We start from the raw sequence: 26,193 nt of genomic DNA on the forward strand, positions 1-26,193 counted from the left end.
TCTTATCACAGCAATTTGCACAACAGACATTGAAACAGAAATTTGACTATTATCACCAAAATCCAACTACCAAAAAACTGTCATCTGGTAACCTTATTACAGACAGTATCAAACTTCTACAGTCATAACAAATATCATTCAATACCATTTGTATTAAAATGGTAATATTAATGTTGTGAAAAAAAAATATCTTCAAAAAGAACCTCCACTGCAATTATTAACAGCTTGAAGGGCGTATCGTATCATAGTATCTTGATTCATGAAAATGTTCATATGTCTTAGCAATATTTTCAGAAACTTAGCTAACTCATTCAGATTGGTAAAATCTGTAGTTGCATTGTTAATTGAGATCCTCAGTCTAGCAGGGTAGAACATACCATTATTTGGCCCCAATCTGCTTCAGCCTTGGTCTATAATATAAAAGCAATTTGTATTGTTTTGCTGTTTGTTTGCTCAGGTCCAGAACAATATATCAGAGTGTGTCCTTCAAACTTTATATGTACTTTCAGTTTAGCCTTTTGCATAATTTAGATTATTTGATTGTATCTTAACAGTTTTACTATTGATTGTAGGTAATGAACATTGACCAACATCTATGCAGACACACAATGTGCATTATCAGTTTCAGTTATGCTGAAATTGAATTTCTAATAGTGATAGTACTGTTTATGTTTAAAAAAAATGATGTTTCAACCTTCGTGACCTTCGGGCATTCCGAATTTCTTTGTGCTTTGTTGTTCATTTCTTCCACTTGTTTCCAATGATGTATTTTGCTTCATTTGTCGATATAATCCTTTGATGTTATCCTCCGTCATATCTATTCTGTGTTCAGCGCTTTCCATATGAAACTTATATGAAGAGAGTTCAGGTTTGATGATATTTAATTCTATTTTTATTCTTCAGTGTCACTTTTTGTTTCTGTTAACAACTCACGTAGGGCGCGCAACTCCTCGAGTATGGTAGTCAAGGCCTCTTCTGGTTTTGAAAGGGGTGAGTTTTGAGGTGAAGCAGGTTCCAGATTCTCTCTCTTATTTGTTGATAGCTGCCATTGTTGGTAAGTAACAATTTTTATACAATATACCAGTGAAAATATCTCAGACACTGCCATCTCCTGTAGAGTTTCATAGTGCCCCCCCCCCCTTATATTTTTAATTTCTTATCTGTCTAAAGTATAAGAGGATTATATAAAAAGCCATTTAACAAATAGCACGCCCTCTCCCCTATGCAATGCTATTTAACTGGTCAGAAAAGGCCACTGTTGGGTAGGAGAGACCGGCAAAGCTGGTTCCTTACTGGATTTAGATGTATTAAAGGACCGATTTCAGTTGTAGTATGCAGTGTCAGAAGATCAAAGTTGGCTTCTGGTTTGTAGTAGAGCACAGCTCATGAAATCAGTTGTAAAGTCAGTTACGTTCATTTTTCACAGAACAAACTAACATTGGCATGAAAGCATTCCAAGGCACAATGGAGTATTTCTGCCTGTGTGATTAATATCCCAAATACTGGCGTTATCACATAGAGATTGGATGTTGGCTGACAGATGCCATGCTCTAATGGTGACAGTTTAATTGTGCTCAATACTGTGGCTCTTTTGTTGCATTAAAGCCATGCCTACGATGGGCCTTGCACTTGGAACCTAGACTTGCATAGCATTCAGCTTTTGCCAGGTGCCTCTTGTGCCAGCAAGTCAGTGGTAAGTAAAATTATTGTTTTTTTGGACAGAAAAGAACAAACTTGGAAACAGAAAACACTTAGATCTCTATTTTGTACTGTTTTATCGTGCCTTGTCAGAAGCAAACAGAAAAAGAATCGACACAGACCGACTCCTTAAGGAGGAAAGGAATTGGGTGATATGTAGCTTTGATATCTCATACAACATTCTAAACAATATTATACACATAAAGTTTGCTTACTTCTCAGGTGTAAATATGAGGGAGGAACGCCAGTATACACCTGGAAATGGGTGCCCATGTAGGCGGTTAATAGCAGCTGTGTGTGCTGGGAAAAAACATTGTCCCTATCTGATGATGTGTAAAAGAATAAATAAGTGGTTTAAAATCATTTTGAATATTCAAGTATTGAAAGAAACGGTGTTAAGCTATTATATAAAAATTACTAAAATAAATAAATTGCATGATCAAATGATTTATGTGCGTAAAACTTTGTGGAGCAAAATACATAGCTCATGTGAGGTACATCTGAAGATCTTGCGAAGAGGCATTGGAAGTATTTGGAAGAGTATTGTTGTTTTTGTATATGGTTTGAATGCCGACAATATCAGTACTTGAGTTGGCAAAGTTTATACAACTTTACAGTGTGTTATAGAATAGTGTTAGATGTCAATTGGCAACATTTAGGTGCATAAATTTATGGCCATTATTGACTTGGCGTAAGTGGTCACGCCTAAAATATTGGCGTGTAATTGCCAGGATTCTATACTGGCAATTCCAGTATAGAATTGGCACTTGATAGCTTTATATTTTGGGGGCAAATTCTGTATAGGGCGTCTATCGAGTTAAGCATCCAAATAAAGTGGATAATAAGCCCAATTAACGACAACGAGCAATAATAGGAAGTTAGATGTCCAAAGGCTGTGCGCGATTCACAAAACAGACATGCACAATTTCGTGGACGCCCTCTGGAAAAAGCTGTGCCTAAAAGATAGTTGTGGGCGTGGCCTCGATTTGGACTTTCAATTAGAAAATCACATGCCGCTCAGCGTCCCAACGCGTCTAACTCCTAAAATGTAGGCGTTACAAAACTAGGTTTACTTTTGGGCGTTAGGTGGATGCGAGATAGGTAACTGAAACTTTGGCGTCACTTAGGCATGCCATAGGCGTTCGCTTATAGGTGAACTGGACTTTTATTTTGGGGGTATAGAGGACTCCAGGTTGATATTAAGGTCAAAATATGTTTAATAATGCATTACTTAAGGAAAGCACATGCAAAAAAAAAAGTATTGATAGAAAACTGCCAAGTAAGTGACTTTCTTCAATAATTATTTTAAAGTGAAGCACAGTTAGTCCAAATCTAGATCTTCACTTTCACAGTGTTCTGAACTTTATATTATTCAATTTTACTTTCCCTTCCGATATTTTCTCTTTAACTCAGCTAATTTTTCAGAAAAGAGTTTGGTAGAATCATTTATCTGGAGAAAAGACCTCAGTGGCTAAACCCAAACCAACATATTTCATTCAAATTTGGGTTATATATAGCTAGCCTCCTCATCGGTCCACCACTCCACTAACAACCATATCAAAAGTTTTTATTTCTATTTAATTGTAACATAACATAAAAATTCATTTCTAGACCGCAAGATCTATGCGGTTTACATAAGATTAATTAAAAATACATGATAGCTGAGAAAACAAAGCTAAAGATCCAAGAACTTAGAAAATAAGATGTTTCCTAAAATGTAAATAAGATACAGATATCAATAATAAAGATGTCAGCTCCTTATCCCATAAGGCAGCCTGATATGAAAGCATCCGGTCATGATGTCTCTTTTATTGACAGCCTTTCACCGATGGAAAAGTCAGAAATGCCTTAGCACTTTGAGAAAATTTTAAGGATGTAAAACAAAATAATTCTAAACACCAATTGTAAAGGAATTTTTGTCATATTTTTACTTTTAAGGTATATAATAAATAGACAAAAAAGTCACTACTCTGTGAACTGTCATTGTACACAACAATTTAATCAAAACGAGCCTCAGACATACTGATCCCGGAGGATTGGAAGATAGCCAACGTTACACCCATCTTTAAAAAGGGATCAAGAGGTGACCCGGGGAACTATAGACCGGTGAGTCTGACCTCGGTTCCGGGGAAAATGGCGGAAGCACTGATAAAAGAAAACATCGATGAACATTTTGAAAAAAACGAACTTCTGATATCCAGCCAACATGGTTTCTGCAGGGGAAGATCGTGCCTGACTAACTTATTGCACTTCTTTGAGGGAATTAACAAACAGATGGACAGAGGAGACCCCATAGACATCATATACCTAGATTTCCAGAAAGCCTTTGACAAGGTGCCTCATGAACGTCTACTCCGGAAACTGAAGAACCATGGGGTGGACGGAGACGTGCATAGATGGATCAGAAACTGGTTAGAGGGAAGGAAACAGAGGGTAGGAGTGAAGGGCCACTACTCGGACTGGAGGAAGGTCACGAGTGGTGTTCCGCAGGGCTCGGTGCTCGGGCCGCTGCTTTTTAATATATTCATAAATGATTTAGAAACAGGAACGAAGTGTGAGATAATAAAATTTGCGGACGACACCAAACTATTTAATGGAGCTCGGACGAAGGAGGAATGCGAAGAATTGCAAAGGGACTTGGACAAACTAGGGGATTGGGCTGAGAGATGGCAGATGAAGTTCAATGTTGAGAAGTGTAAAGTATTGCATGTGGGAAACAGAAACCCGAGGCACAATTATACGATGGGAGGGATGTTATTGACTGAGAGTACCAAGGAAAGGGACTTGGGGGTAATGGTGGACATGACAATGAAGCCGACGGCACAGTGTGCAGGTATAATCAAGAAGGGTATTACAACCAGAACGAAAGAAGTTATCCTGCCGCTGTACCGGGCAATGGTGCGTCCGCATCTTGAGTACTGCGTCCAGTATTGGTCGCCGTACCTTAAGAAGGATATGGCGTTACTCGAGAGAGTTCAGAGGAGAGCGACACGACTGATTAAGGGGATGGAAAACCTTTCATACGCTGAGAGATTGGAGAACCTGGGTCTCTTTTCCCTGGAGAAGAGGAGACTTAGAGGGGATATGATAGAGACTTACAAGATCATGAAAGGCATAGAGAGAGTAGAGAGGGACAGATTCTTCAAACTTTCAGAAAATAAAAAAACAAGAGGGCATTCGGAAAAGTTGAAAGGGGACAGATTCAAAACGAATGCTAGGAAGTTCTTCTTTACCCAACGTGTGGTCGACACCTGGAACGCGCTTCCAGAGGACGTTATAGGGCAGAGAACAGTTTCGGGGTTTAAGAAAGGATTGGACAATTTCCTGCTGGAAAAGGGGATAGAAGGGTATAGATAGAGGTTTACTACACAGGTCCTGGACCTGTTGGGCCGCCGCGTGAGCAGACTGCTGGGCGCGATGGACCTCAGGTCTGACCCAGCAGAGGCATTGCTTATGTTCTGACAGACTATATAATTACAAGTCAGATACTTTTAGCCAATAAGGCAACATGTCCTTAATCATTGGCTGCTCTTACATGTTAGGTGGCAAATTCAGTTAAAAACTCAGACATAGTCCAAGAAAAACCTGAAGCCCACCCAACTGTAGAGTAGTGCTGCCAGATTCAGGAAAAAAAATTTCGATTCGATTTGATTTTCCTGCCCAATTGGGTGTTTTGTTTTTTTTTCAAAACATCCTGGTGGGTTTATTTTATAGCCTCTTCACCCCCTTTGCCTTCTCCTAACCACACTGGCGCTGTGGTGTAAACAAAAAAAAAAAGACTTTTCCTCTCTCTGTTAAATCCTAGCTCACGTTTGCGGTCTAACACCAGCTCTGGCAGGATACACGTTTCAAATCTGACATATTGTAATCACAAAACAGAAAATAAAATTAGTTTTTCTACCTTTTGTTGTCTGGTCATTATTCAAATTTTGGTCTCAGGCTCTGGTTGTCTTCAAGTTTCAAGTTTTATTTAAATTTGATGTTTCGCTTAATATTTCTAAGCGAATTACATAAATATATGGTTGGGATAAAACATTAAATTTAGATTAACATTACTACATTAAATAAGTAAACAGGGGAATATTAAACTGACAATACAGACATTAAGGACAAAACTGGAATACTTTGGTAAAAATGTAAGGGAAAAAGTTACAATATTTTATATCTTAAAAGAAGAAAAGAGAACGTAGGTAGGGGAGGGGTAAAACACTAGGGTTGGGTTAAAATACTGAAGTTGTAAATGATCTTGAAAAAGGAAAAATTTTAGAGGCTATATGAAGCTTTAAAGAGGAATGTTTTTAAGTTTGTTTTGAACAGGTTAAGATCTTTAATGTTTCTAATGTACAAAGGAAGGGTATTCCATATAAGTGGAGCCTTAACTGAGAAGATATCATGGCGTCTGGTCCCTATTATTTTTAAAGATGGGACCATTAATAATTCTTGAGTATTAGACCGAAGAGAATGATTTGAAGTAAGTGGAATTAGAAGACGATTAATAAATTGTGGTTCGTTGGAAGTAATTGTTTTAAATACAAGTAAGGCTATTTTATAAGTTATTCTTTGATTGATAGGTAGCCAATGTGAGTCTATAAGATAAGGCGTTACGTGATCGTATTTCTTTCCGTGGTGAATTAATTTAATAGCAATGTTTTGTATTATTTGTAGTCGTCTTTGTTCCTTGCATGTAATATTTAATAACAATGAGTTACAGTAATCTAATCTAGAAATAATGAGAGAATGAACTAAAATATTCAAGGATTTTGACTCTAGATATTTAGCCATTGAGCGTATTAAGCGTAAACGATAAAAACAACTTTTAACAATATTATTGATGTGCTCATGATAAGACAATTTTGCATCAATTGTTACTCCTAAGATCTTAAGTGATGTTACTAGTTCAATTGTAGTGTTTTCAATTGAGAAAGGGGTAGAAAGTTTTATATCTTGTCTAAAAGGAAAAAATAATGCCCTTGTCTTAGATATATTTAAAGCTAATTTATTTTGAGTAAGCCAATTTTTAATTTTTTCCAATTTTAGATTAATTTGATTTATATCATTAGAATTTTCTGGGTTGAAAGCATGAATTAATTGGATGTCGTCTGCATATGCGTAAGTGGTAAAACCTATGGATTGACTTAAGTTAAGTAATGGAGCTAGAAAAATGTTGAATAATAAGGGGGATAAAATTGAACCCTGAGGGATTCCGTAACTGTGAGAAAAAGATTTAGAAGCAGTATTATTGAAACGTACAGTAGAAGTTCGGTCAGATAGAAAAGAAGTAAACCATTGAAGTGATAATTCGCCAACGCCTATGGATTGAAATCTGTTTAGAAGAAGAGAATGATCAATGGTATCAAATGCGGCTGAAAGATCTAGAGAGAAAAGAATCACGGAATTATGATGGTCAAGATTGTATATGATATTGGTTGTAAGTCCAATTAAGGAATATTCAGTGTTGTGGTGTTTCCTGAAACCCGTTTGGTTGGGGTGCAATATATTGGTAGAATTAACAAAGTCTGATAACTGATTGAAAATTACTTTTTCCGTGATTTTTGCTAAGAAGGGGATGTTGGCAATAGGGCGGTAGTTAGTAGGGTCGTCAAGGCTGATTTTATGGTGTTTTAGTATAGGAGTTATTATTGATGTTTTCCAGTTTTTCGGTATTGTTCCTGATGTTTAAATTTTTTTAATTAAAGAATGAAAAAAAGTTTAACATCAGGAACAATACCAAAAAACTGGAAAACATCAATAATAACTCCTATACTAAAACACCATAAAATCAGCCTTGACGACCCTACTAACTACCGCCCTATTGCCAACATTCTGATAACTTGCTTGCTAGGGTTTCCTTCTTTCTTCTTTCTCCCTGCTAACCATCCATTTTCTATCTCTGTCCTCCCCTTCCGTTTCCCTTCCCTCCCCTGGAGGTCTGGCATCTTTCCTTTTTATCATCTCCCTCCACAGATCAACCTTTTCTCAACTACCCTTTCATCCAGCATCTCTCCCTTCTTCCTCACCACCCCAGGGTCCACCATCTCTCCCTTTCTTTTCCCAACTACCCTCCTATCCAGTATCTATATCCCCCCTCCACACCATCCCTTGCATCCAATTTCTCTCCCTTTCTGTTCCTTCCCTCCCTAAATCCCATTGTCCATCATCTCTCTCCCCCTCCTCTATTTTCAGACCCATTTCTTCCTCCCCAAAGTCCGGCATATGCACATCTCTTTGAACCCCCCTCCCTCAGTGCACTTCTATACCAGGGCCCCCTCCCCTTGAAGGTCTGTCCCCCCTTGAAGGCCTGCACCCTACCCCTAAAGGCCTGTGCCACCATCCCTGAAGGCCTGATTCCCCCTTGAAGGCTTGTCCCCCTCCTTAAAGGTCTGCATCCCACCACTGAAGGCCTGCCTGTCCCCCCCCTTGAAGACCTGTCCCCCCCTTGAAGGCTTGTCCCCCCCTTGAAGGCATATCCCCCCTTGAAGGCCTATCCCATCCCTGAAGGCCTGCTTGTCCCACCTAAAGGACTGTGCCCCCCCCTTGAAGACCTGTCCCCCCTTGGAAGGCCTGCCTGCCTACCCCCCCTGAAGGTCTGCCTGCCTGTCCTACTCCAAAGGACTGCTCACTCCCCCGTCTCGGAAGGCCTGCGTGTTCCCCCTGGCCTCCCACTGGGGTCCGGCTTCCCCCCTGGCCTCCCCGCACTGTTTACCTTCCAGGAACAGCCTGCAAACAAGATCGCGGTGCAAGCGATCTTTGTACTTCTTCGGAGCTGTTTCCTCTGTCGCGGTCAAGCCCCTCCTCTGACGTCATGTGCTTTGCATTAAACATCTTTTTTTTATTATTAGCAAAGAGGAGTCCTCTTTATCTCAAAACATAGAAGGTTTAGTATGCAATATATATATTTTTTTCCATGTGCTTTATTTAAGTGATGTATTATTAAACATATTTTGACCTTAATATCAACCTAGATATGTTTATCTTTCACCTTAATATCAACCTGAAGTACGATATACCCCCAAATAAAGCCCCGTACACCTATTTGTAGATGCCTCCAGCACACCTAAGTGAAGTCTAGGTCACGTCCACCTAACCAGCACCCACATAAAGCCCAAAAGACCTAGTTTGGGGATCTTTACGCCTCTTATTCCTTTATCTTGGAATGTATATAGATTATCTTTTGCAAGAGGCAACCAACAATTTAAATTATCTCCTCCTTCGAGAAAAGGGATTACCGGTAAAGGAGTCAAGATTTTTAGTCAATCTTTGATTTTTAAGTTTTCTCAACTTTGGAATGATCTTTCGTTTCTTTTAAGGAGTTCTGGTTCACTTCAATTTTTTGTAAATCTTTAAAAACCACTTTATTTGTTAAACATTTTGAAAATTAATTTTTCTGGAATTCTGCCTCTATTGATTATGGTTTTTATCTGTTAAGTTAACTATTGTAAACCGAGTCGAGCTTTCTTAGAATGATGACTCGGTATATAAAGCCAAGCCTTAGATTAGATTAGATTAGATCTGACCAAGGAACATCAAGTCCACAATTTCACTTCTTGTTCAAATCTCACCTATGCACCTTGTGGCCTTAAGTCATAACTCTTCATTACCTCAAGTAAAATCTTACTTTTTAAGCATGTTGATGACAGAGAAGTATTTATTGTACCTGAGTCTAACTCACCTGGAGTTATTACTGAAATCCATTGACTATGATTCAAGACAGAGACTTACATTTACATTATAGAGAACAAAAAACAAATAGTCAAATATTTCAACTACATAAAAAAAATGTTCATTTGAATATAGAGTTGAAAATGTGACTTGTCAGAGAAAATAGTAACTCTAGCATAACAGTAAGCACTGGCCAGTGGTTAGACCATTTACTTGTGGTTCTGCAGTGGCCCTAGAGCAGGGGTGTCAAAGTCCCTCCTCAAGGGCTGCAATCCAGTCGGGTTTTCAGGATTTCCCCAATGAATATGCATGAGATCTATTTGCATGCACTGCTTTCATTGTATGCTAATAGATCTCATGCTTATTCACTGGGGAAATCCTGAAAACCTGACTGGATTGCGGTCCTCGAGGAGGGACTTTGATACCCCTGCCCTAGAGTATGAATTCAAGACTTCTCTTTGTCACAGATACAATATGAAGTTGGACAAGTCCTTCTCACCATGGATCACTAAGGTGTTTGATTATAATTTAGCATTATTTTATCAAGCTGGTCCAGTGAATAAATCAACCTTAAATCCCAGCTTTCTTTCTTTCCCATCACCAACCACAGTCCTTAAGTTAATATTATCATACTGCCTCCCACACCCTATTACATTTGTCAGTTCTGGTTAGCTAGTAGACACAGACTGAGCCACAAACCACCGGAACTGAAAACAGTCTGCTATCTTAGAGCATGCTTTCCCCCACAACCACAAAATAATGGATTTTATTTTTTTTGTTATTGTTTTTAACATGAACACTCCGTGGTGAAAAGCCCCGACATCTCTGAATTAAAATACTCAACCACTACTCCGAACTCTAAGAATTTCCAGCTCTTGAATAAAGTAAGCACATTATTTAAGCTACTAACCCAAGATATAAATATTGATGCCCCTGTGCATGCGCTGAGCATTTTCCTTGGTGTCAGGTCAAAAGCGCGCCGGGACAAAGGCGCGTGCAGACAGTTGAGCGCAGCGCGGAGGCGCGTGCCGCAGAAAATGACAGTTTTTACGGCTCCACTTTACTTAATAGAGATCGCGCTGCATTGTGGGGGCGGTGTGGGGGGTTGTAGCCCCCCGCATTTTACTGAAAACTTCACTTTTTCCCTGTTTTTAGGGAAAAAGTTAAGTTTACAGTCAAATGTGGAGGGTTTCAATCCCCCAAACCCCCCACAACGCCTTCTGCCTACGCTGCCGGTACGCCTCTTCTTCTCAGCCCTGGACCAGCAGCGGCAGCAGCCGTGGGGCCTTTGCTAAGCCGGCCCACTTGGATAATGCGAGGCGGGCCAGTCTAGCAAAATCTCCGAGGCTTCCCGGGCTAGCGGATTCTGGACAGGGGGAGCAGGTAAGGGAGAAAGGGTACTACTGGACAGGGGGGAGGTAAAAGGAAGGGAGAAGGGCTACTGCTGGACAGGGGAGCAGGGAAGGGGTTCTGCTGGACAGGGGGAAGTAAAAGGGAGAAGGGAAGGGGTATCCCTATCTTTTATTTAAATTAATTAATTAATTTATGTTATTAACTTAATTTACTTTACGTTGGTGGGTTTATGAACTACCCAACCACCAACGTTGGTCCTGGCTAGGAAGCCACTAAGATAAGTGTTGCTGTTCTTCTCTAATACAAAAAATACATTTGATGGAGTGAATGATAGGACATTATAAAGTAAATTAAGTTAACAACATATATTTATTAATTAATTTAAATAAAAGATAGGAATAGGTTATGCACCCTTAGTTCATTAGTTTTTTATCTCAATTAAATATTATTAAATAAAAACTTTTTTAAGGTAGGAAGGAGGTTTGAAGTAAATGATTACATAGAAACATAGAAAATGACGGCAGAAAAGGGCCATAGCCCATCAAGTCTGCCCACTCTAATGACCCACCCCCTCAACTTTACCCCCCTAGAGATTCCACATGCATATCCCATTTACTTTTAAAATCAGGTGATTATGGCTAGCAGTGTGCCAGATTTTAAAAGTAAATGGGATACGCATGTGGGATCTCTAGGGGGGGTAAAGTCGAGGGGGTGGGTCATTAGAGTGGGCTGACTTGATGGGCTATGGCCCTTTTTTGCCGTCATTTTCTATGTTTCTATGTAATCATATGCATTCAGGATGAAGACTTGAAATAACATCCAAGTTATAAGAGGTCTCTTTACTGAGAACCATGCATCCTTTATGATACTTCAAACTCTTAATTTACACAGCAGGTTAATACACTGATAGAATGGTTGTTCTGTATATGACAAAAAAATGGTTTTAGTGACAATTAAATATTTACAAAAAAGTAGTCAGACATCGATGTGTAGTAAATGAATTTACTAAATCAGACGTTGTATAAATCATCCGTTATAACCTCCTTTTTTTCTTGATGACTATTTGAGGTTCTGCCAGGTACTTGGGACCTGGGTTGGCCCCTGCTGGAAACAGGATACTGGGCTCGACGGACCTTCGATCTGTCCCAGTTTGGCAATTCTTATGTTCATTGTCCTAGGACCAAAATAAGTGCATGTCTAAACCGCTTTAATTGCAACCAAGAAAAGGCGGTATATCCCATCACCTTTACCCTTTTACTTGAGCGATATGAGATAAGTATCCAAAGACAGGAACAAACACAAGCTTTCGGGACCCCATTCAGAGGTCGCCCTACCTGTTTAAGCTCCTGAGCGTCTGCTTCTGACATAGTTTGCCTTTCAGCCTGTAGTTGATTTTGTCCTGTTGAAGAGGCTGTTGTAGGCTCTACCACACGGTCAATAAATGCAGCTGGTGGAAAAGGAAAAAGAAACAATAATGATCTCTTAAGAAGCATGCATTGCCTGCCAGTGAGAGAGAAACCAGTACTATTAGCTATACTGCAAGGGATGCAAATAAAGGGAGTGAGAACTATGTACTTGCTTGACTTGCTCTGTCAATATATCAAACCTAAATATCTTCAAGTAATATTTTTATGGAAAAAATTCATGAGTGGTCGCGTTGTGGGTAACCAATTCAAACTTAGAGGGATCGGAGCCCTGATGAAACCCAGTAGAGGGTGAAACATGTTGGCGATAGATCCCTTTGAATGCACCACCTCAGCTAAGTACAGTGGTGCCTCGCATAACGGACGCCTCGCACAGCGAACGCTGCGCACAACGAACTTTATGTCTTGATTCGTACAACGAACTTCGTTTCACACAACGAAGTCGCCCGAGCTGCATCCTTCCGCGCAGGCACTGCGCTTAACTGCCCTCTCTCCGCCTGGCTCCCTCTTGCCCCCCCCGACTCCCCGACACGATCGGGGCAAGAGGGAGCCCAAGCCCTCTTGCCCCCCCGACTCCCCGACACGATCGGGGCAAGAGGGAGCTCAAGCCCTCTTGCCCCCCCGACTCCCCGACACGATCGGGGCAAGAGGGAGCCCAAGCCCTCTTGCCCCCCCGACTCCCCGACACGATCGGGGCAAGAGGGAGCTCAAGCCCTCTTGCCCCCCCGACTCCCCGACACGATCGGGGCAAGAGGGAGCCCAAGCCCTCTTGCCCCCCCGACTCCCCGACACGATCGGGGCAAGAGGGAGCTCAAGCCCTCTTGCCCCCCCGACTCCCCGACACGATCGGGGCAAGAGGGAGCCCAAGCCCTCTTGCCCCCCCCGACTCCCCGACACGATCGGGCCAGGAGGGAGCCCAAGTCCTCCTGGCCACGGCGACCCCCTAACCCCACCCTGCACTACATTACGGGCAGGAGGGATCCCAGGCCCTCCTGCCCTCGACGCAAACCCCCCCTCCCCCCAACGACCGCCCCCCCCAAGAACCTCCGACCGCCCCCCAGCCGACCCGCGACCCCCCTGGCCGACCCCCACGACACCCCCAACCCCCTTCCCCGTACCTTTCTGTAGTTGGCCGGACAGACGGGAGCCAAACCCGCCTGTCCGGCAGGCAGCCAATGACGGAATGAGGCCGGATTGGCCCATCCGTCCCAAAGCTCCGCCTACTGGTGGGGCCTAAGGCGCCTGGGCCAATCAGAATAGGCCCGGGAGCCTTAGGTCCCTCCTGGGGGCGGGGCCTGAGGCACATGGGCCCAACCCGACCATGTGCCTCAGGCCCTGCCCCCAGGAGGGACCTAAGGCTCCCGGGCCTATTCTGATAGGCCCGGGAGCCTTAGGCCCCACCAGTAGGCGGAGCTTTGGGACGGATGGGCCAATCCGGCCTCATTCCGTCGTTGGCTGCCTGCCGGACAGGCGGGTTTGGCTCCCGTCTGTCCGGCCAACTACAGAAAGGTACGGGGGAGGGGGTTGGGGGTGTCATGGGGGTCGGCCAGGGGGGTCGCGGGTCGGCTGGGGGGGCGGTCGGAGGTTCTTGGGGGGGGCGGTCGTTGGGGGGAGGGGGGGTTTGCGTCGAGGGCAGGAGGGCCTGGGATCCCTCCTGCCCGTAATGTAGTGCAGGGTGGGGTTAGGGGGTCGCCGTGGCCAGGAGGACTTGGGCTCCCTCCTGGCCCGATATTGTCGGGGAGTTGGGGAATCGGCGGGGCAAGAGGGCTTGGGCTCCCTCTTGCCCCGATCGTGTCGGGGAGTCGGGGGGGCAAGAGGGCTTGGGCTCCCTCTTGCCCCGATCGTGTCGGGGAGTCGGGGGGGCAAGAGGGCTTGGGCTCCCTCTTGCCCCGATCGTGTCGGGGAGTCGGGGGGCAAGAGGGCTTGGGCTCCCTCTTGCCCCGATCGTGTCGGGGAGTCGGGGGGGGGGCAAGAGGGCTTGGGCTCCCTCTTGCCCCGATCGTGTCGGGGAGTCGGGGGGGCAAGAGGGCTTGGGCTCCCTCTTGCCCCGATCGTGTCGGGGAGTCGGGGGGCAAGAGGGCTTGGGCTCCCTCTTGCCCCGATCGTGTCGGGGAGTCGGGGGGGCAAGAGGGCTTGAGCTCCCTCTTGCCCCGATCGTGTCGGGGGTGCCAGGGACCACACGGAGTCACCCACCGTACCACCCGATTCGGGTAAGCGCAGGTATCGGTGGGTGGCTTATTTGCGGGGGGGTGCCTTATTTTACATTTTTTTCTAAAAAGGGGGGGCTGTCCTATTTGATGGCCCTGCCTTATCATCGGGGAAACACGGTAGAAAAAAAAAAAAATGAACAGTTAAGTCCCAGTTTTTGCCGCTGAGACTCTGCCCTCTCTCACTGTAAAATTAGACTCTACTTAGTCTGTCTTTAAATTTAAAAAATGTGTGTTGTTTTAAAAAACAATTATGTTTTTAGATGTATCTAAATAAAAATAATAACCAAAAATTTATCTTTTTTTATGTCATCTTAGCATATTTTATGCTGCAGAACGAATTATTTTTTTTTACATGTATTCTTATGGGAAAACGCGTTTCACATAACGAACGTTTCGCATAACAAACTTGCTCCTGGAACCAATTAAGTTCGTTGTGTGAGGCACCACTGTATTAGCTTTATAAGAAGATGGTTGACAAAATAGTCAGAGTAAAGTTCTATCTTAACAATAGATTATAAGTGACCCGGTGAGGATCTAATGTGTAAATCCAACCACTATTGAAACTACAATGGAGTGGATGGTGGCATTTCTGAAGGTCTGAAGACTAATTTATTTGAGTGGATTGACTAGTGTTGGTTAAGAGTATACCATCTCCTTTATGTAATGTAATGTAATGTAATGTAATTTATTTCTTATATACCGCTAAACTCCGTTAGGATTCTAAGCGGTTTACAGAAAATAGACAATAAAAATAAGATAAATAAATAAAGAATAGGTACTTTGAAATTCCCTTACTGTCCCGAAGGCTCACAATCTAACTAAAGTACCAAAGAACAAACAAATTAGCAAAATAATAGAGAGGAAAATAAAGATAGAGGAAAAAATGAGATATGAAGCATCCTAACAAGAATACATTGAACTCTCAATACCATACTGTTAAACAAAACGTACATTCCAAAATAATAATGTAATGGAAAGAAACTAATTAAATAGAAAATAATTTTAAGAATTAAATCAAATATAGAAATGTAAAAAGAAAAATAAACATTAGAAATGAGGAAAAAAGAAAAGGTAGAGGAAGGCATATGAATAGAATGTATTGAACTTTATGTATTGAACTGATAATATCCTTTCAAAAATATTTATTTATTATCCTTCCATCAACATATTTCTTATGTATTTATGGTCACGGTCGGCGGGCATTGGTTGGGAGGGAAGGATGAAGGGTCAGCAGAGGTTCGGCGAGTGCTCAAGGGTTCTGGCTGCACGAAGGATGGACGCTGGGCAAGGGTTCTACTACACAGGGGGATGGGAGGGACAGCAAGATGCTGCAGAGGGAAGGCTCAAGGGGATGGGTGAGAGGGGAGGAAAGATGTTGCACATGTGGGGGAAAGGAAAGAGGAAGAATTGGGGTGATGGAGAGGAAGGGAGAGATGATCATGCACATGAAAAAAAATAAGCCCTACCCAAAAATAAGACCTACCCCCTGTTTTACTAAGGTGCGCTAACTGTTTTACTAAGGTGCACTAACGCGTCCATAGACTAACATGCGTAAGCATTTAGCGTGCGCTAAATCGATTAGCGCACCTTAGTAAAACAGGGCCCTAGTGTCTTTTTTGGGTCCCAAATGAATATAAGACATTGTCTTATTTTGGGGAACATGCTAATATCAGAACAGCAGTTCAAAGGAAATATTACTTCGTTGAAAATCTCTATAGCAAACGGAAAGATGACTATCAAAATACTGACAGTGTTTAAGCACGCTTAGGGAAGAAAACAGCACGGCACAAATTCTCTAAATGGCACCGTAAGTTAGGGGGCAGTAGGCGCACTACCGCTGCCTAACGTAATCATTTTAATTGGTGTTAATCGGCATGGTAATTGACCGTGTTGTTTAAAACGTGATTGTGCAAACCAATGATCTTCACGAGGCATTTATTGAAATAAAAATAAACTAAAATAACCTCCACTTCATGAATGACTGACGTGTGATGTGATGTGATGCGGACCGTACCTCTCCCTATGCAACCTAACATCCTTCTAGCTTTTGCCGTCACCTTTTTCAACCTGTTTGGCTACCTTAAGATCATCACATACAAACACGCCCAAGTCCCGCTCTTCTGTCGTGCACGTAAGTTCTTCACCCCCTAAAACCAGGGGTGTCCAACCCGCAGCCCACGGGCCGCATGCGGCCCCGTGAAGAATTTTGTGTGGCACCACTCGCGCTCGAGGACGATGCAGTGTTTTCCTCTGCCATCCCCAGCTGTTTACCGTCTTGCTGGCTCCCTTCTCCGTCTTGCTGCAGCGTTCACTCAAAGTCGTGGGCAGTGGCTCCTACGTGCCTCCTGCAGCTGACCCGGAAGCGTTCCCTCTGACATCATGATGTCAGAGGGAATGCTTCCAGATCAGCCGCGGGAGGCATGTGGGAGCCGCTGCCCGCGGCTTTGGGTGAACACTGCAAGACGGAGGAGGGAGCTGGCAAGACGGTAAACACCTGCGATCCAGAAGCAGGGACGGATTTAAGGGTAGGTCCAGTAGGCACGTGCCTAGGGCCCGAAATTGTCAGGGGAGCTTGCTGAAGGAGGGCAAACAGAGGACTTACTTTTTCAAAATTTTTTTTTAAACGGCAATAGGGCCCAGGCCCCCAGCATCGACGGCAAGACGCGCCCCCTTCCACAATCAACGGCAAGGCAGCTGGCTCTGCTCCGGGACAAGTGGGATAGACTGGCAGCTGTACTGAGGTCAGGAAGGTCCCATGATGACAGCAGCTGCCGACTCTGCTCAAAAGAAGTGACATCAGAAGGGGATGGACCGGCAGACGCAGTTATCGCGGGACCTTCCTGACCTCAGCACAGCTTCCGGTCCACCCCACTTGTTCCGGAGCAGAGCCGACAGTGTCTGCTGGTTATAGCTCTTACTGAGAGCACGTGAAAAGAAAAGCTACTCTGGCTGCCACTTAAGGTGTGAATTCTAAACAGAGGGAGTGCGGGAGTCTGACCCACCCCCATTTCTTTTTTCTCTCCTTCCTGGGACATATGGATCCTCGTGTGGCTTGGATCCAGCCGGAGCAAATGGACCCCACTAATGCACTGTGGTTGCAGATTTGGGAAACCTCACAGGGTCTACGGGCCCGGCGCAGTGCACATTATCTGTGTGCATTGAGTGCATTATCTGTGCTTAAACTCTTGTATCCTATCCTTCAGGCCTGCATGTTACTGCTTTTCTTAAAAGAGAAAGAAAGAAAAATAAAGGGAGAGAGAGAAGTAATTTGACTTGTGAAATGACAGGGCAGAACATAATAAGAGAACTGGAATTTAATCAGTGAAGTCCCCATGGGAGGGGCCTTGGGATGAGAGAGTGTCTGCAGCCACTGGAGCCTTCAAAAAAGAATTGCCGACAGCTCTTCCCCAGGAGGAGAAAGATGAAGGCAGAGAGACAGGGAGCAGGTAAGATAAGAGATGCTTTTGCAGAGTGAAAGTTGGATAACTTTTGGGAGTAGAAGGTGAATTGCTCTGGACTCTGGAGCTGCTCAGTGATCTTTTTTGTTCCTTGTCTGCCTGTGAGGGGGGGGGGGGGGGAGGGTGTAGAGGCCTGGTAGGTGTTGGCAGTGTGTTACTTTGTGTGTTGAGGGAGACAGTTAAGGTATGGCAGTGGGTGAGGTATTAAGATATTTTGCATTTTCTCCTGCAAAACATGCGAGCCATGGAATCGAGGGTGAAATACGTGGATAAGAAACTGGCTGGAGCATAGGAAACAGAGAGTGGGGGTAAATGGACAATACTCGGACTGGAAGAGCGTCACCAGTGGGGTGCCGCAGGGCTCGGTGCTTGGACCCGTACTCTTTAACATCTTTATAAACGATCTGGACATAGGAATGACGACAGAGGTGATTAAATTTGCAGACGATACGAAGTTATTCATAGTAGTGAAGACGCAGGGAGACTGTGAGATCTGCAACGTGACATAATCAGGCTCGAGGAATGGCATCGACATGGCAAATGAGGTTTAACGTGGATAAGTGTAAGGTGATGCATGTCGGTAACAAAAATCTCATGCACAAATACAGGATATCTGGGGCGGTACTTGGAGAGACCTCCCAGGAAAGGGACTTGGGAGTTCTGATCAACAAATCGATGAAGCCGTCCGGCAAAAAGGGCGAACAGAATGCTAGGAATGATAAAGAAGGGATCACGAACAGATCATGCCGCTGTACTGGGCCATGGTGCGCCCTCACCTGGAGTACTGCGTCCAGCACTGGTCGCCGTACATGAAAAAGGACACGGTACTACTCGAAAGGGTCCAGAGAAGAACGACTAAAATGGTTAAGGGGTTGGAGGAACTGCCGTACAGCGAGAGATTAGAGAAACTGGGCCTTTTCTCCCTCGAACAGAGGAGATTGAGAGGGGACATGATCGAAACATTCAAGGTATTGAAGGGAATAGACTTGGTAGATAAGGACAGGTTGTTCACTCTCTCCAAGGTAAGGAGAACGAGAGGACACTCTCTAAATTTGAAAGGGAATAGATTCCGTACAAACGTAAGGAAGTTCTTCTTCACCCAGAGAGTGGTAGAAAGCTGGAACACTCTTCCTGAGGCTGTTATAGGGGAAAACACCCTCCAGGGATTCAAGACTAAGTTAGACAAGTTCCTGCTGAACAAGGACATATGCTGATAGGGGTAGTCTCGGTTAAGGCGCTGGTCTTTGACCAGAGGGCCGCCGCCTGAGCGAACTGCTAGGCGTGATGGACCACTGGTCTGACCCAGCAGCGGCAATTCTTATGTTCTTATGCACTAGGAAAGCTGTAGGAAGCAGGAGTCCTCACTTACTAGGGTTGTTGGGGTTTGTCCTCCTGGGCTTTTGTCCTACTGCTGCTCCTTGGCTGCTGGGCTCTGACTGTACTCCACCTCCTGCTGAACCCCTGGGCATGGCCTCAGAGCACTGGGGATCCCAGAGAACCAAGTACCACCACAAGTTGATACTATAGGATTAAAGCCTAAACGGAGGAAAAGATCTCAGATTCACCACTTAGGGAACATATGTGGTTCTCCCTAAGATGCTGTGGTGTTAATTTTCTTTCATCGATCAAAAAACCTCCATCCTATCCTAATTGCTAATCATTAATGAAACATTTTTTAACTTTTAAGAACAGACCCAAGAACAAAACCTTGAGGCACACCACTGGTAACATCCCTTTCCTCAGAGTGATCTCCACCGATTACTACTCTCTGTCACCTTCCACTCAATCAGTTCCTGACCCAGCCCGTCACTTTGGGACCGATCCCAACAGCACTCAGTTTATTTATCACTGTCAAAGGCTTTGCTAAAATCTAAATACACCACATCTAGCGCACATCCTCTATAAACATGATGGAGCAATGGATGACAGACTTCAAACTCAAACTTAATTCAGAAAAAACGAAATTCTACGTTGCTTCTCCACATCCGCTTGACACCAAGACACCACTTTGCATCAATTAACTTAGTTACCCTATTCAATCCACCATGAAGATACTGGGTGTAACTCTGGATCAATGCCTAACCATGAAAGACCAGGTGGACTCCTTAATCAGAAAGGGTTTTTTCACTCTCTGGAAACTTAAATCCATTAAATCATATTTCGATACGTCAGCATTCAGAACCCTGATTCAATCCCTCGTACTAAGTCAACTTGACTACTGTAACATCGCCTATTTAGCAATTTCCAAAAATAATAAGCGACGTTTACAATTAATGCAAAATGCAGTGGTCAGACTAATTTTCGGGCTAAAGAAATTTGATCACGTGACACCCTACCGGCAGTTGCATTGGCTACCGATGGAAGCACGCGTAAAATTTAAGTTCGCCTGCCTCTGCTTTAAAGTACTATACGGACCAGCCCCTAAATACATAACTGACCTTTTCTCCTTTTCAGCCAACAGACACAAGAGAAGCTCACATTCGAACTTCGTTTCCCCCCCAGTTAGAGGCTATAAACTGAAAAAATACCATGAACACCTTCTCTCACATCAAGCAGCATTATGGGGTAAAGACCTAGAACAATTGCTCTCGCCCACTACCTATGAGGAATTCAGAAAGCGTCTAAAAACACACCTGTTCCTGAAGTATCTAGACAACTGACCCATACATCTCTTTCTCCTCAATAATAGTTTTCTTGAATTATTAATCTCTTTCTTCCACCTCTCTTAAGTTCAATCAATTTGTACCTTCGTTTAATCTTTTGTAAACTGCATAGAACTTCACGGTACTGCAGTATATAAACTGTTATTATTATTATTTTCCATTTCTTTGGTCACCGTCAAAGAAATTGATCAGATTTGTCTGACAAGACCTACCTGTAGGTAGATTTATGGGTATAACTAATTAGTGCTACATAAACAAGTTATGTGCATATCTCGTTGCTAGGCAACCCATAAACACCTCCACGGATTCTGTATTTTTGCCAGTTTATACTAAGAATAGAGACCAGGGCTATATGAAATATTTTATTATAGAAATAGAAAAATATAATTCACAAGCCAGCAGTAAATAATAACTAATTATTGTTCACAATGTTTCTGTACATACATATATCTCATTACATAATTATTACACAATAATCCCTAAGTAAATGAGCAAATAATATTAATTCTTACACACTAAATTAGAAAATAAGTCCTGATTAGCAGCAATCTATTACAGTTTATCACCCAGAGTAATTAACAACTCCTTCCCTGTAACCAATTAGAGATCTAACTAGCCCCACTTATAAGAAAAATATGATTCCTTCCTCACCATCCTTCAGGCCAAGCCTACTTCGATCAGGGGGAGGGAATTCGTCCTCTCTCAGCGTAGCACTTTGTAGAAATTTTTCCGGTCAGCAAGAGTCTGTTATTCATTGAAGTGAGCTGTAAAAGTCCGTCAGCAATAGATATGAACATCAGGTCTGGATAAAAGTCCTGTTTATTCACTCTCGGGAAGAGTGCCAATCACAAGAGTTAACTTATTAGGTCTTAATTATTATAGAAGGTGTGCAGAGAAACCTATGCTAAGATCCAAGCTTCCTTACACCCTAGCACAGACTAGCAATTAATTAGACACCTTCTCATTAGTTATCGTCAGATGATCTCCCAGGACCAATCCAAAAACAGAACCTGAATCAATAGCCTTTCTGTGTAAAGTCTCGTACAGGCCTTGGGAGAGAGGCGCCTTCTTAGATAAGAACAGCATAGAAGCTGATGACTCCCCCAAGTTCACACGGGCTGAGCATGTAAGCATAATCAGATGTCCTTGACTGGAGAAACACACAGTTCTGGTGAACATACCCAGAATGCATCTGTCAGGCAGCAAAGATGATTTCTTCTTTTTCTCTTCTTGCATGGTTCATGCTGGAAAGATTTCTTGCAGACAATGGTTCAGGCTTTATGACGTCAGAGAGAAGCCTAACCTTCAGGTGTGAACAAGGAATCACCCCTACATACCTCTAGTGAATCCATGTTGCCTCTAGTTCTGTAATCCACAGAATTCCAGAAACTTGACCATTCTCCGTTTTAAAAGCGTTTCCATTAATTTGCTTACCATAGAAGTCAGATTTACCGGCCTGTAATTCCCTACTTCGTCCTTACTTCCACTTCTGTGGAGAAGGACCACATTCACCCTTCCTCAGTCCTCCAGTACCACTCCCGACTCTAGAAACTCATTGAAAAAGGTCAGTCAGCAGAGCTACCAGAACTTCCCTAAGTTCTTTCGGTACCCTCGGATGTACACCATCACTTTGTCTACCTTTATTCTAGCTAACTCCTCACGAACACAACCCTCTGAAAATCGATCAGAGTCTATTACTCCTCCATCCCTATTCACGTTTGTCTTCTGCAGTCCCGCTCCCGGCGCTTTAGCCGTTAACACAGAAAATAAATATTTGTTAAGCAATTCGGCCTTTTCTTTATCAGCTTCTACATATTCCTCCCCTTCATCTTTGAGTCTCACAATGCCACTTTTGCACTTCTTCCTATCACTAATATATCTTTAAAAAAAAAGTTTTGTCTCCCCATTTTACTGTATCAGCTATTTTTTCTTCCATTTGCATCTTTGCTTTCCTGACTACACAACCAGCCTCTCTTAACTTTTCCAGATATTTTTGCCCATCTTCCTCTTTCTGCGATCTTTTGCATCTACAGAAGCGCCTAACGGTGCCTAAGTTCAAAAGCAGGAGTAGTTTATGCCGAAAATGGCCTTAGGCACTGCTGCCTCTATAGATGTGATTCTCCTCAAACATAGGCGCCGGGAATGCAGGACTTCAAAACCTTGACCGGTATTACTGGCGCCTATCTTTTCACGGTAGATATGATTCTGTAAACGGCGCCATAGTGTGACTTAACACACAATCAGCAGCATTTTCTAAGGTGGCCACCGAAAAGAAAGGGAGAAAAATGACATCAGCTCTAGTTAGGTTCTCAAGTGCAACATGAGTAGATTTAAGTTAGAAACATGATGGCAGCTAAAGGCCCATCTAGTCTGCTCATTCGCAGTAACCATTGGCCATGTGATGGCCAATGGTTACTGCGATGTGATCCTTATTTGCCTAGATGTGATCCTTATTTGCCTAGATGTGATCCTTATTTGCCAAAAAATAAATAAGGATTAAATTTGTTACAAAGCAAACAGAAGGTGCTATTTTGAGCAGGCTCCGCCCCATCCAAAAATCCCATGCTAGAAATGGTTCGAAGAGTAAGAAGAAATAACAATTCATTGAGACTTCACCTCCAGTTTAATATTGTATTTAAACCTTTTGTCGGTTCCCTGAAGCAGTACCGAAACGTGGCACGTCGGAACCAGTAAACAGTCTAAGCTAAGTTCCAGTATTTTATATTACTTTCAAGCAATGCAAAAGAGATGTTTTCTAGAGCTTGAGTAGCCAGTGATAAAATAATGAACTATTATGATTGGGTGGTGAGGCGGAGCATTCAGCCTTCATGTCTCTGAGCAGAGTTCTATTAGACATGCAAATAAATTGAAATTGTGTTGAATTTAGTTTTGACTTCAACGGAGTGACTTTTCTTAAGATTTGTAGTTGTACTTTTAGTCACTCAACAACAAATCAGTTGAGTTGATTACCCCTACAGTGTTTTTTGACTGAGAAATTATTTGTACGGCAGAGACACGCACCAAACTGAAGCAAAAGAAACTCAAGAGAGAGGCAGAGAGGAAAAACATACAAGACTGAGGCCCCATGTGAAAAACAAGGAGGTAGGGAAAGAAGTCACTTCCCGTGTGACACATGGATAGGGCTTATAAAAGCTGTGTGTTAGTGCAGGAGGGAAGGAGCTATATATATATATTTTTTTTTTTAAGAGACACTTGAAAGGCATCTTTTCAAACATCTGCCTAAGATGAAATGTGCTAGTTCCTGGCACTAACATATCATTTTTCCACAAATTAAAAAAGGTAGAAGGGTAGTTTGCTGTGAAATCTGAAAATCTGATCACTGGTTAATCACAGGATAACCCACCAAACTCGGTTTCCTTTAAAAGGTACTCTCTCAATTACAGTGAAATACTGCCATCAAGCGTCTCAGCAGACAGACTGGTCAAACAGAAATTACGTTAAATTAAAGCAGCTGTAAGAAAATGATACTTAAAAGCCTTAGCAACCCAGCAAAAGAGAAAAGAATTACAGCATTTGTGGAAACCTTTCTGATGTTCACGTTGTTTTCATCTAAGAAATCTTACTCCAGCCGAGCATCAATGGCTAGCCCAAGGAAGTTTTCTACGTGTGTCATTTTGCTTATCACCTCCTAACAAACTAGTAGATTAATTCATTAAAAGAATTAGCTTAGTTGCTAAATTGAGGCAAATGAAATATAAAAGCTTTGGGGTTTTTGTTTGTTTTTTTAAACCCAGACATTTCTTCCTGATCATTTCGGCTTCCAGCCCATTTGAAACCAGGGTTGAGATCCAGTTGCTTAAGCCGTCATTCACAACTACCCGGGTATTTTTCTCCTCTTTCCTCCTACCTTAATTTAGGCTAGTCATTCAAGCAGCCATACATTATCAGGAGACATGCAAACATAACTAGGATTACCATTTACTTGTCTGCTGCCTTTGATACTGTAAATCACAGCTTACTCCTTGATATGCTGTCCTCATATGGATGCCATGAATCTCTCTCTCCTGGTTTACCTCTTACCTCCCAATGCACTAAATATGTCCAAGACTGAACATAAGAATAGCCTTACTGGGTCAGACCAATGGTCCATCACGCCCAGTAGCTCGTTCTCATGGTGGCCAATCCAGGTCACTAGTACCTGGCCAAAACCCAAGGTGTAGCAATATTTCATGCTACCAATAGAGGGCAAGCAGTGGCTTCCCCTTTGCCTTTCTCAATAACAGACTATGGACTTTTTCTCCAGGAACTTGTCCACACCTTTCTAAAAACCAGCTACGCTGTCCGCTCTTACCACATCCTCTGGCAACGCGTTCCTGAGCTTAACTATTCTCTGAGTGAAAAAAAATTTCCTCCTATTGGTTTTAAAAGTATTTCCGTGTAACTTCATCGAGTGTCCCCCTAGTCTTTGTCATTTTTGACGGAGCAAAAAATTGATCCACTCAGGATTTTGTAGACTTCAATCATATCTCTCCTCTTTCCTTCTAAACCCTCTGCTCCTCCTCCTCCTCGGTAAATAATACTGTAATTGTTCCAGTCTCTTCTGCTCGCAACCTTGGAGTGGTCTTCGATTCTGACCTCTCATTTTCTATGCATATCCAACAAGCTGCTAAGACTTGTTGCTTCTCTCTCTTCAATATCACCAAAATTCACCCCTTCCTCTCTGAGCACACAACCTGGACCCTTGTCCAAGCAATCTACTCCTAACTGGTCTCCCACAGTGTTGCCTCTCCCCCTTGCAATCTGTGCAAAACTCTGCTGCGTGACTCATCTTCTACCAACCTCACTACGCTCTTGTCACCCCTCTCCTTAAGTTACTTCACCGGCTCCCTATCTGCCATCGCATTCAGTTCAAGATCTTATTGCTGACCTACAAGTGTGTTCATTCTGCTGCCCCTCAATATCTCTCTAATCTAATCTAATCTAAACCTTAAGTTTATATACCGCATCATCTCCATGAGTATGGAGCACGACACGGTTTACAAGAACTTAAAATAGTGGGTAGAGAAGAAGAAAAAGGATGACATGAACTTATGTGTAGAAGGGGGGAGAGAAAGGGGGGAAGGATAGAGCTACAATTTGCTGAAAAGCCAGGTTTTCAGTTGTTTTCGGAATAACTGAAGGGAGCTCAGGTTCCGCAGCGGGGTGGTGAGATCGTTCCAAAGACCTGTGATTTTGAAGAGAAGGGACCTCCCAGAGAACTCCGTTCTTCAGTTAAGTCACTCTGCATTTCCCTTCTCCTCCACTGCCAATTCCAGACTTTGTTCCTTTCATCTAGTTGCCCCCTATGCCTGGAATAAATTGCCCGAGTTTGTCCGTCAAGCCCCTTCCCTTGTTTAAAAGCAGACTGAAAACCCACCTTTTTGATATAGGTTTCAATCCTTAACCCTACTCCTCTGCCCTCCAACCCAGCCAACTGATTAACTGTTCCCCTTAACTGTATCCATGACATCCTGGTTTTCTGTCTTGCCTGTTTAGATTGTAAGCATGTATCTGTTTCAAACAAGTCTGGGGACTAGCACCTTCCTACCTGCAAACTCACTTCGTTCTGCACAACCCCATATGAACAACCAGAAGCAAAAACATCTTTGCCTACCCAAAGATCTCAGGCTGCAGATACAAATCCTTCCTGGATAGAACCTTCATGTTCCAAGCGAATAGACAACAAGTCTGGTTGCGAAACTGCATAAATGGACCCAAACTGACTTTC

General features: G+C 43.1%; 1 protein-coding gene across 1 annotated transcript in view; it reads right to left on the minus strand.

Annotated features, from left to right (window-relative positions):
* SNAP47 (synaptosome associated protein 47) overlaps positions 1 to 26,193 on the minus strand; it is a 61,735-nt gene that overhangs the window by 14,058 nt on the left and 21,484 nt on the right. Inside the window, exon 5 of the mRNA XM_033931837.1 lies at positions 12,045 to 12,157. Within this exon, the coding sequence (XP_033787728.1) occupies positions 12,045 to 12,157 (113 nt within the window). The remainder of the gene's footprint in view (positions 1 to 12,044; positions 12,158 to 26,193) is intronic.

Source organism: Geotrypetes seraphini, chromosome 2 (assembly GCF_902459505.1).
Source record: "Geotrypetes seraphini chromosome 2, aGeoSer1.1, whole genome shotgun sequence".
Taxonomy (NCBI): Eukaryota; Metazoa; Chordata; class Amphibia; order Gymnophiona; family Dermophiidae; genus Geotrypetes; species Geotrypetes seraphini.